Source organism: Salmo trutta, chromosome 13 (assembly GCF_901001165.1).
Source record: "Salmo trutta chromosome 13, fSalTru1.1, whole genome shotgun sequence".
NCBI lineage: Eukaryota > Metazoa > Chordata > Actinopteri > Salmoniformes > Salmonidae > Salmo > Salmo trutta.
In genome coordinates, this window is record NC_042969.1 from 80,584,903 (window position 1) to 80,596,792 (window position 11,890).

At 46.7% G+C, this 11,890-nt stretch overlaps 1 protein-coding gene across 1 annotated transcript; it reads left to right on the plus strand.

Moving 5' to 3' along the window:
• Nucleotides 1-5,425: 5,425 nt before the first annotated feature.
• Nucleotides 5,426-11,202, plus strand: LOC115206587 (dipeptidyl peptidase 1-like). The gene is made up of 8 exons (XM_029773727.1): nt 5,426-5,821; nt 6,102-6,247; nt 7,319-7,479; nt 7,945-8,100; nt 8,929-9,047; nt 9,768-9,899; nt 9,994-10,226; nt 10,330-11,202. Exons 1-8 carry the CDS (start codon nt 5,662-5,664, stop codon nt 10,594-10,596), a joined length of 1,374 nt encoding a protein of 457 aa, XP_029629587.1. The 5' UTR covers nt 5,426-5,661; the 3' UTR covers nt 10,597-11,202.
• Nucleotides 11,203-11,890: the final 688 nt, after the last annotated feature.

Here is an 11,890-nt window from a genome sequence, read left to right on the forward strand (position 1 = left end):
AGGGACCCATGACTGTTGATCTTAGCGTACTGGATGAGGCACTGTTAGTCGACCCGACTGACTACAGACCAAAAGATTGGTCTGTCGCCCGCTCTTGGACTGTGCCGGACAGTATCCTGACTGTTACCATGATCCTTGGTCTCATTTCCCTTGGCGTGTGCACCTACTACGTACACAGGCGCACACGTGCAATGGAAGACCTAATGAGGTCTTATACTAGGATCACCCGTGGGACGGAAGCGATCCCGATTTTTGGAAAGTTGGCAATGGATCCGGAAACCCTCTTACAGGGCCCAGTCCCAGCCTCCTCTCCCGAACTCGCTAGGTCAGCCCAGTAATGTCCCTAATGTAAGCTTTGGCCTCCAGGGGCCAAGTTTTCCAAGTGCCTTAACTACCCACCTGCAAGTAGGATCGCCCTAGACATGACATTAGAGACAATGCCATGATAGAGCTATTTAACCAAGACCTTGGACATATATAGAACATAGTCCATATTAGATGATTAAGGTGTGGTAGACATATTTTGTATACTTTTATGTTTTTATTCCAATTTTTCGTTTCATTACCTTTGACACTTAGGAAGCCTTAGAGCCAAGACGCTGCTCGTTTGGGGAGGAAATGTAATGATGTATTGCCTGAGTGTAGTGCGTCATTAACGTCTGCCAAGTTACTGCGTAGGTCCACTAACCGGGATAACCGGACGACGGGCCGGAACACAGAGCCACTGCCAGACCTCCTAGGTCCATTCTGGTGGTGATCCACAGCTTGCGGAAAGCCTAACAGGGGGAACCACCAAAGGGGGGGGGGGCTGCTCTGATGATCCACAGACCAGGACATCCGATGGTCATTCTTATGGTGGGTTGCAACATGCAGAATCATTCCAAGTTGAACCTACCAGAGGGGGACTGTCATGACTGTCCTGATCAGGTCAGGGTACAGGAGACCACCACCCTACAGATTATCTCCCAAACCCCCAACAGAGGAGGAGAGATCTAGGGGTCTGAAGATGTGGGGGTTTTATGACACCTCACGCCCATAATAAAACTTAGGCCACAGAGAAATTCCTTTGTCCTAACAATGGAGAACTGGCCTCAGAACATTAAACATGCAATAAAGGGACTTTGGAACAATGGTTTCCGTCAGCCACAATGGTGGTCATGACGAGAGGTGGAATATTAAAATGTATGTAACTTTTGTATTGTTTTTAAAGGTTAAGAGATGACGTTATTATGAAAACATTGTACCTTTAAGAGTTTTCCCAGTATATGCCTGATGTTTATACATTGTACGTTGTGTAGAAAATATCCAAATCAAACAGAATGTTTTGGTAAAGATGAAATGTGAAGTTAGTGTCTAAAATTGGATTTTTAGTAGAGCCAAAGCCTTGCCCCTTTACTTGGTCCGCCCAGAGAATTGCCCTAAAGGCGGTTACACCCACTTCTGACCCGAGGGTATAAGACAGGAGAGTGAAGAATTAACATAGGAGACTAATTGACCCCAAGCTGCAGCGAAGGTCTAACAAAGTCGACGAACCCCAAAACGAAACACAAGGTTGAAGACAAAGAAATCTTTTTCTACACGAGCTACGGACGAGTAGCTGTGTCTAAGCGGGTGAATTCAAGCCGAACCACCCAGCCTCCACTCTCCATTGAATCGTGGTATCTACCCCGTTCGGGCCGAAGCTGTGAGCTCTGAGCTACAGAGCTGTCTGTCCTCAGAAGACCCCTTTCAGATCAAGGGTGAGAGATCAGACCACTTAGCCAAGAAGGACACTGACATCGTGAGGACAACCAGAGAGTTGCGCCGGAGAAGTGCGTCATTGAGAATTCTAAACGACCCACGGCGAGCTTCCCACCTGAGACCTCCAACACGTAATTACATCATTATATTCTGACCCGTAAGAGCGGCAGTTCGGGGCAAGGCTAGTTAAATAAGCATGGTTGACAAATGAACCCAAATGTATATTTCTCTCGTGTACTTCCTTTATTTCTCTCTCTTTAAAATCCCCATTTTGGGTAACACGCGCCATAGTGTGTTGGCCCGTTATACTAAGTCCTAATCAATAGCTAGACTGTGTTTTGTGTATGTGCATTTTTATCATCATTTTAGCTTGCTAGTAAATAAATAATCAACTAAGATTGGTGTGGTAAATTCAGTGGTAAAGCCCGGGTCCGTGCAGATTCCCGGATTATGCGACGTTCAGATTATGAGACTGTAGAGGAAATTGATTAATTTAGCGACTGTTGTAAAATCGATATTCTGATATCCTTTGAGTTAATTTGGGAAATAGAAACTCAATCAAAACAATGTTCCCATGGTGCCCCAGGTTAATGAGTTAATAATTGCTTGATTCATTGCTTAATTCATTTAATCACGCAATTATAAACCGTTAATCATTCGATGAGCAACAGTCGTCAACTGTTGCTCATTAACTAATACAACGTCACGACAGTGTCCACATCAACAACAAACTAGAATGGTCCAAACACACCAAGACAGTCGTGAAGAGGGCACGACAAAGCTTAATCCCCATCAGGAAACTAAAAATATTTGGCATGGGTCCTGAGATCCTCAAAAGGTTCTACAGCTGCAACATCGAGAGCATCCTGACCGGTTGCATCACTGCCTGGTACGGCAACTGCTCGGCCTCCGACCGCAAGGCACTACAGAGGGTAGTGCGTACGGCCCAGTACATCACTGGGGCTAAGCTGCCTGCCATCCAGGACCTCTATACCAGGCAGTGTCAGAGGAAGACCCAAAAAATTGTCAAGACTCCAGCCACCCTAGTCATAGACTGCTCTCTCTGCTACCTCACGGCAAGCGGTACCGGAGCGCCAAGTCTAGGTCCAAGAGGCTTTTAAACAGCTTCTACCCCCAAGCCATTAGACCCCTGAACATCTAATCATATGTCTACCCAGACTATTTGCATTCCCCCACCCGCTTTACACCACTGCTACTCTCTGTTGTTATCATCTATGCATAGCCACTTTAATAACTCTACCTACATTTACATATTACCTCAACTAACCGGTGCCCCCACACATTGACTCTGTACCGGTACCCACTGTATATAGTCTCACTATTGTTATTTTACTGCTGCTTTTTGATTACTTGTTACTTTTATTTCTTATTCTTATCCATATTTTTTTTTAACTGAATTGTTGGTTAGGGGCTCGTAAGTAAGCATTTCACTGTAAGGTTTACACCTGTTGTATTCAGCGCATGTGACTAATGAAATGTAATTTGATTTGAACCCTAAACTTAACCCTAACCTTAATCCTTATAAACTCAGCAAAAAAATAAACGTCCTGTCACTGTCAACTGCGTTTATCTTCAGCAAAATTAACATGTGTAAATATTTGTATGAACATAACCAGATTCAACAACTGAGACATAAACATTTCTGGGTGGAATGGCATGAGGACTGCAGATGTGGCCAGGGCAATAAATTGCCATGTCTGTACTGGGAGACGCCGAAGACAGCGCTACAGGGAGACAGGACGGAAAGCTGATCGTCCTCGCAGTGGCAGACCACGTGTAACAACATCTGCACAGGATCGGTACATCCGAACATCACACCTGCAGGACAGGTACAGGATGGCAACAACAACTGCCCGAGTTACACCAGGAATGCACAATCCCTCCATCAGTGCTCAGACTGTCCGCAATAGGCTGAGAGAGGCTGGACTGAGGGCTTGTAGGCCTGTTGTAAGGCAGGTCCTCACCAGACATCACTGGCAACAACGTCGCCTATGGGCACAAACCCACCGTCGCTGGACCAGACAGGACTGGCAAAAGGTGCTCTTCATGACGAGTCGCGGTTTTGTCTCACCAGGGGTGATGGTCAGATTCGCGTTTATTGTCGAAGGAATGAATGTACACCGAGCGGGATCGATTTGGAGGTGGAGGGTCCGTCATGGTCTGGGGCGGTGTGTCACAGCATCATCGGACTGAGCTTGTTGTCATTGCAGGCAATCTCAACGCTGTGCGTTACAGGGAAGACATCCTCCTCCCTCATGTGGTACCCTTCCTGCAGGCTCATCCTGACATGACCCTCCAGCATGACAATGCCACCAGCCATACATGTCGGATGAGATAGCAAAATCTCAGGTTGCCCAGGCTGGCGGAGATACAATCTTCAGCAAAATCATTCGCAAGGAGATTCCTGAAAAAATATTATTTGAAGATGTGTGTGATTTCCTGCAAGACAGTAATGTCAGTGTTCTGCTATGGCCAGCGAAGAGCCCGGACCTCAATCCTATTGAGCACGTCTGGGACCTGATGTATTGGAGGGTGAGGGCTAGGGCCATTCTCCCCAGAAATGTTCGGGAACTTGCAGGTGCCTTGCTGGAAGAGTGGGGTAACATCTCACAGCAAGAACTGGCAAATCTAGTGCAGTACATGTGGAGATGTGTAACAGTGTAGGTTCCGTCCCTCTCTTCGCCCCAACCCGGGCTCGAACCAGGGACCCTTGCACACATCAACAACTGACACCCCACGAAGCATCGTTACCCATCGCGCCACAAAAGCCGCGGCCCTTGCAACGCAAGGGGAAACCCTACTTCAAGTCTCAGAGCGAGTGACGTCACTGATTGAAATGCTATTAGCGCGCACCACCGCTAACTAACTAGCCATTTCACATTGGTTACAGATGCACTGCAGTACATAATGCAGCTGGTGGCCACACCAGATACTGACTGTTACTTTTGATTTCGACCCCCCCTTTGTTCAGGGACACATTATTCCATTTCTGTTAGTCACATGTTTGTGGAACTTGTTCACTTTATGTCTCAGTTGTTGAATCTTGTTATTTTCATACAAATATAAAATAAACGCAGTTGACAGTGAGAGGATGTCTCTTTTATTGCTGAGTTTATATCCTGGACACACTTTTAAAAAACATAAAAAATTATATTGAGTGTTCTCATTATCCAATTAAACTATTGTCTTTCACTGATGAAAGACTTACAGATTTTAAAAGTCAGCCACAGCAGAGTTGCTGAAGTGAAGCGTCTTCACAGCTGAAAACCGATTGAATGTAATTTGCCTTAACAAGGGACACGCCAGTCATTACCGACATTTGCAGTTTCCCTTTCAATTCGATCCTCTCCACCATACAGGAACAGGCGAAACGAGAGGATTTAATTTGCCCTAAATCTGTATGTGAAAGAGTGTCGAGTTACGAGAGGCTAATTTAATCCAATAGAAGTTTCGTAATGTATAGGCTGTTACAAATGTACTGATATAATTGGTTTCACGTTGCATTCCGGTAACTTTGAGAAAAATGAGTAAGTTGTGCATCATTGGCTACAATGGTTCCACCTGACCTAATTTGCCTTCAATCATTGAGGACATGTATTTCCGTTGTTAGAGGGGGTCACTCGGTTTTCTTGTCAATATAATAAATCATCTTTGTCTCTAAAAGCTTCAGCGAGTCACGTGAGAAGCTGCAGCGGGTCATATGACCGAAGGGAAAGTTCATTCTCACTGTACAAAAGCGCAGAGGACAAAGTACAAACACGTCTCGCAGTTGCATCGAAGTTCGGGGAAATATAGCCTACCTTTTTGTAGTTGTGCTTTTACGTAGAGTGAAGTTCCTCGCTAGTTATTATCCTAGACTCAACTCTCTGCGTCGTGTAAAAACGAGCGCGGTGTGACGTGATGAAGGTGAGAGGTGTGTTGCTGTGTGTGTTTCTGCTCTGGGTGGAGGGCTCCCAGGCTGATACCCCGGCCAACTGCACATATGAAGACCTGTTGGGCTCCTGGGTGTTCCAGGTATCGAAGGGGGGGCAAGACAAAGGCATCAACTGCTCTCTGATGGGTAAGAGCTGGAAATACGGAACAAACTCACGCTTTAAGCAATCAAGTAGACTATGTAACAAACTTTTAATTGGTTCGAGTGTAAACTTGACCCGGTAGTCTACTATTGCCTCTGTTTGTAGACTATTGTTACAAAAAGCACAATCAATTATACAATGTTTGATAACTTTCACCACTGCCTAATGTTCGTGTCTACCCCGTCTTACTTTGCAATACAGAAGAAGCCCGAAGTTGAATTGAGAAGTAATTACCAAAATGTCTCTCTGTTTGTTTTAAAAAAGACACTATTGATAAGTCGATAACGGTGCACCTGGAGAAGCTGTCTGTGGCGGTGGACGACCTGGGGAACACGGGATTCTTCACCCTCATCTACAATCAGGGCTTTGAGGTTGTCCTCAACGACTACAAGTGGTTTGGCTTCTTCAAGGCAGGTTTATGCTCTCACTTGTGTTTCATTCAGGGTTACACGTTAGTCTATACAGTAACATACTACGATCTCTGTCAAGAGGTCTGGAACATTGTTGGCAGTTATGGAATTACACATTTTTATCTCCAGCCTGTAGGCTACAGAAAAGGCCACATACTTGTTCTACCATATCCTTTATCTGCTACAGGATTTGATGGGATGTTGAAGTGCTGCACAGATTCTCTATAGCAGCTCCCTGGAGAGGCATGCTGGGAATGGACAAGCAAAATGTTTTGTGCCTTTGACAAAGTGGCCACTGCTTATCAAAGGGTGGCATCAGTTCTCACCTAAAAAGCCCATACGCCACTGGTTGAGGGGACTTGTCATTGTTTTGGGGGCAGAATTGTGAGGTTTTATGTGTTAGAGGTGCATCTTGGTCAGTTTAGCTCATTAAATGCCATCAATCTCCCACTGTAGGAGGCTGCCTGATGAGCAGGCCGGCCGCGACGGAAGTCCTACCTTGTAGCCTTGACCATTACGTTTCAGACACATGGCTGGTCACCTTTCCTGTAATTTCAGGGTTGGTGGTTCAGTCACTAATCTGGCTTTTACATCTGTTGCTACACTGATGTATTCAGGCTTGTGTTTCAGTTACTTTCACTGTTGTGTTGCTACTTTTTCATTCAGGGTTGTATTTCGTTTTGCTTTTTCACGTGACTTCCTTGTGACTTTATCAGGGGAAATGTTGAGGTGTCCCTCCTACGTGGTAGAGCTGATGTCTGCATGTCACTTGTACTTCCTTATTGAAACCGTCTGGACTTGTTTCAGCACAGTGACACACCACATGCTTCACTGGAAAAGCCCATTGTTACTTACTCATTGCTGTTCATAAAGCCACACTGTCTGCTCTCTCTTCTCTCTCAGCTGTTATCAGGGTAACTGCCACATCCACTTGAATAAAACATCACTGACTTGATCTTCTGCTTTTTAATCTCCAACTCAGACCATAAAGATTCAATATGTGTTTGTCCTCTTTCTACACAACACACAGGGACGCCTCGTACACAGACTGATTTTTCTCCTCTGTTCCAGTACTCTGAGCAGGGCTCTAAGGTGACCAGCTACTGTGACCAGACTCTGCCAGGCTGGGTCCATGATTCTCTGGGGAACAACTGGGCCTGCTTCACTGCCAAGAGGGTTGTCCCAATACCTCCTCGCTCCCTACACACACACCGCTATCATCCCAATAACATGTGAGTAGTCTCCGGGTTTTATAGGGGGCTTGACACACACTGCCCAATAATAATGCTCTCCAATAATCAGCTATGTTTTCACATTAAAGTTGTATAGTTGGCTGGAAGGCTATTTTTCATCCATGGTTCCTTTTTACTGTGAGCATTGCTCATATTGAAAAACAAGCAGTCTGCTTTGTTTTTAGACTCTTTTACATTGGCTGTCAGTCACTGCTCGTGTGTCAAGTGAGTCATGTGTTCTGGCCTGAGCGGGTCTGTGTCTTTACATCAGCCGATGTCAGTGTTATACAGAAACCCAGCCTAAAACAACAAGCAATGCGGAGGTAGAATCAGTCTTTACTCCTCCCTCCCCCAGGTTGCTCCAGGTCTGTTTACTCCTCCCTCCCCCAGGTTGCTCCAGGTCTGTTTACTCCTCCCTCCCCCAGGTTGCTCCAGGTCTGTTTACTCCTCCCTCCCCTCCACCAGGTTGCTCCAGAGGTCCTACAAACACAACATGGACTTCATTGACTCCATCAACATGGCCCAGAGCTCCTGGAAAGCCACAGCCTACAGCGAACATGAGACCTACACTCTGCAGCAGCTAATGCACAGGGCTGGGGGACCAGCTTCACACATCCCCAGGTACAGTCACTCGTCAAACTATGTATTGAAACAGGAATTAAATTATGAAACTCATTTTGGTGAACTTCACACATGTACTACGTCCCCAAGGAAGAAGCAGGATGAGGCTGTCAGCTGTGAGATTTGTTACTTCTGAAAGAAAAGGGTGAAAATCAGGGTCCTAACTTTGGTTTTGGAAGTGGGGGGGACATAATGGAATATATTTTATCCAGTCAAACACAGCCTACTGACCGCTCAGAGGTGTCCGTGTGGTCCTAATGCACACCTTCGCCTCATTTTGTATCACATTCCAACGATCAAACTGGGGTTGACAAAAGCAATTTGATAATGTGGGAGGGACAGTTGGTCCCCTGGAGAGAATCGTCATGGCAGGTGAGTCCAAGGCTACAGGGCCCTGTTTTAGGATAATGGAACACTGTCTCTGGCCCCAACTCGTCCAGACTGCTCTGGTAAGAAACATTCTGTACAAGGGCTTACAAATGCCTGTTCTCTCTCTCAACCCCCAGCTGAGCTGTATTTTCTCTCCACTTGTTCACCCCCCCCCCCCCCCCCCCCACCATGGATTTTAAAGTAATGGTTTGGTGTCAGAAATAGGGTGGGGAACTATGTACAGTCCATGCTGTGACTCTAATCCATAGTGTGGGGGGGACTTGTGTTCACCTCAGGAGACATTGGGGAAGAGATCACATTGGTGGTGGTCAGTAGGTATGAAACAGGACTCTAACTGAGGTAGTACCTAAAGGTGTTCAATAGGAACACTCATTTTGGATTCATTGCAAGAAATGTCCATGGTGTTCCCTTATTGTATGAGTCTATGCTCCTCCCCAGACGTGTTGGCCCCGCCCCTGTGACAGCAACGCTAGTCAAGATGGCGGCCGGCCTCCCTGAGCGCTGGGACTGGAGAGATGCCAACGGAGTCAACTACCTCAGTCCTGTCCGCAACCAGGGTAACACACGCCGGGTCAAATACCTACACTTGTCTATCGTGACTCTTGGCAATATGTCTCCTCCCAACCCATGTGGTTAATGTTCAGCCTGTCTGCTGTGTCTGAGGCCTTAGGAATGTCCTCTACAGGGCTGTACCACTGCTAAATCAATGGTCCCTCCAGCATTAGTGGCCACTGTTCCCGTCTCAACCCGCAGACACAGCGCTCGTGTCTGTAGTGAGTTGTTGCATGGCTGAGGGCAACGGCTGGGATTTAGGGGCTCTGAAGGGTTTTAACAGGGGCCTTCTGCTGTGAGTGGGGCTTTCTGCCCTGCCTAAAAGGCTCTGCATGGTCGACACTGGCCGTACAGCATTTACTGCAGAACTATTGTGAAGTGAGTTCGTTTATACAGGATGTACCGCCCCTACCTCCCATCAATCAGAGCTATACGGAGCCCTCTGCATTTCAGCTTGAGGTGAGATGTGGTACGGAGCTTAACTTTGCCTCTGCATACCTCCGGAGGCTCCACAATTGTCACACCCTCCATACGAAGCCTCCGACCACATTTTCAGCTCAAACATAAATTGGCTTTTAGGGTTCATTCCCACAGAACTCTAGTTGCAGGTTAAAGAGGATCCACGGACTGCTTGACTGGGTGTCTGGTTCTTAGTGGTCACTGATGTTGCAGTGAGGTTTTTGATTGGTTGTGACAGTGTTTGATTGGTCCTCTGTGGGCTTCAGCTTCGTGTGGTAGCTGCTATTCCTTTGCCTTAATGGGAATGTTGGAGGCTCGTGTCCGACTCCAAACCAACAACACCGAGACTCCCATCTTCAGCCCACAGCAGGTCGTCTCCTGCTCCCAGTACTCCCAAGGTAATGAGCGAACACTCTGCATAATTGTACCTCAACGGGTGTTTGTATTTCTCCCATATCTAACCCCTCTTACTTCCCCTCTCCTCCCTCTCAGGTTGTGACGGTGGCTTCCCCTACCTCATTGGGAAGTACGTCCAGGACTTTGGGATCGTGGAAGAGTCGTGTTATCCGTACGCTGGGACAGATTCCCCGTGTGACGTTCCCGATGGCTGTCTCCGCCACTACACTTCAGACTACAGCTACGTGGGAGGCTTCTACGGAGGCTGCAGCGAGTCTGCCATGATGCTGGAACTGGTCAAGAACGGACCCATGGGGGTGGCCTTCGAGGTGGGACACACGTTGGTTTGTGCATTGGCTAGCTATATGAGTGATGGCCAGTATTAGTTTAAGTCAAAATGGCAGGTGTATTCCTCACACTGTTCTCGTCCAGGTGTATCCTGACTTCATGCACTACAAGGAGGGTATCTACCACCACACGGGCCTCCATGACCCCTACAACCCGTTTGAGCTGACCAACCACGCGGTGCTGCTGGTGGGCTACGGCCAATGTCACGTCACGGGTCAGAAGTTCTGGGTGGTGAAGAACAGCTGGGGGACGGCGTGGGGCGAGGGGGGCTTCTTCAGGATCAGACGGGGGTCTGACGAGTGTGCCATCGAGAGCATCGCTGTGGCAGCCAAGCCCATCCCTAAACTGTAGAGGGTCTACAGGGGTAGGAGGGAAAGGGTTGATCTTCAGGGATTTTCACAATTGGAACCTAGCCTGAAGTCTACAATGGCTTATAAATGTAATATTTAGAAATGGCTGGGATGTTGTTGTCAGATATAATCGGTAAAAGTGTTCACCATGCTCGCTAGACTGTGATCCTTGCCAGTTAGATGCATTTTTGGAATGATGCCAAAAGGGAACCTGCTTTAATTCCTTATGTAACTGGGATTTGTAGTTTTATTAGTCTTTTGTAGTTAGTCTGGTGATTGAGAGGAGGGCAGAGGACCTCTGCTCTTTATCGTTAATCTCAGGGGAGACTGTCCTGTGATCTCAAATGTATACTGTCGCTAGTCATCTCTGTACTGTCTATCTCTCTGATGCTGTAAATTGGAGTCTCCTGGGAATGTTCAAAGGGACTGGCTCATGATGGAAGGGATACAGTATGATTCTGTTGGTGCCTTTTTTTTCTTGTCACTTAGGAAGGGGCTGCCTTTCATTAGAAATGTCAGTTTTCCAATAAGATCACATGTATGCACAGATTTGCAGGTTGTCTGCTTTTTACAATTTGAAAGAAAATAAAGTATCATTTTAGAAATATTTTCAGTGGTGCTGACTTACTTTTATATACTGACAGCTTAAGATTTATCCATATGTGCATAACTTCTAAACTCAGCAAAAAAAGAAATGTCCTCTCAATGGCAACTGTGTTTATTTTCAGCAAACTTAACACGTGTAAATATTTGTATGAACATAAGATTCAACAACCTGAGACATAAACTGAACAACTTCCACAGACATGTGACTAACAGAAATGGAATAATGTGTCCCTGAACAAGGGGGGGGGGGTCAAAAGTAACAGTCAGTATCTGGTGTGGCCACCAGCTGCATTAAGTACTGCAGTGCATCTCCTCCTCATGGACTATACCAGATTTACAAGTTCTTGCTGTAAGATGTTACCCAACTCTTCCACCAAGGCACCTGCAAGTTCCCGGACATTTCTGGGGGGAATGGCCCTTGCCCTCACCCTCCGATCCAACAGGTCCCAGATGTGCTCAATGGGATTGAGATCCAGGCTCTTCGCTGGCCATGGCAGAACACTGACATTCCTGTCTTGCAGGAAATCACACACAGAAGGAGCAGTATGGCTGGTGGCATTGTCATGCTGGAGGGTCATGTTAGGATGAGCCTGCAGGAAGGGTACCACATGAGGGAGGAGGATGTCTTCCCTGTAACGCACAGCATTGAGATTGCCTACAATGACGACAAGCTCCGTCCGATGATACTG

What these genes read in the sequence shown, in the direction of transcription:
- LOC115206587 (XM_029773727.1), top strand. Translation starts at nt 5,662, where the DNA reads ATGAAGGTGAGAGGTGTGTTGCTGTGTGTGTTTCTGCTCTGGGTGGAG. An exon ending in CATCAACTGCTCTCTGATGG is followed by an intron (nt 5,822 to 6,101) that starts GTAAGAGCTGGA and finishes GTTTTAAAAAAG; the next exon opens with ACACTATTGATAAGTCGATA. An exon ending in CAGTCCTGTCCGCAACCAGG is followed by an intron (nt 9,048 to 9,767) that starts GTAACACACGCC and finishes TGTGGGCTTCAG; the next exon opens with CTTCGTGTGGTAGCTGCTAT.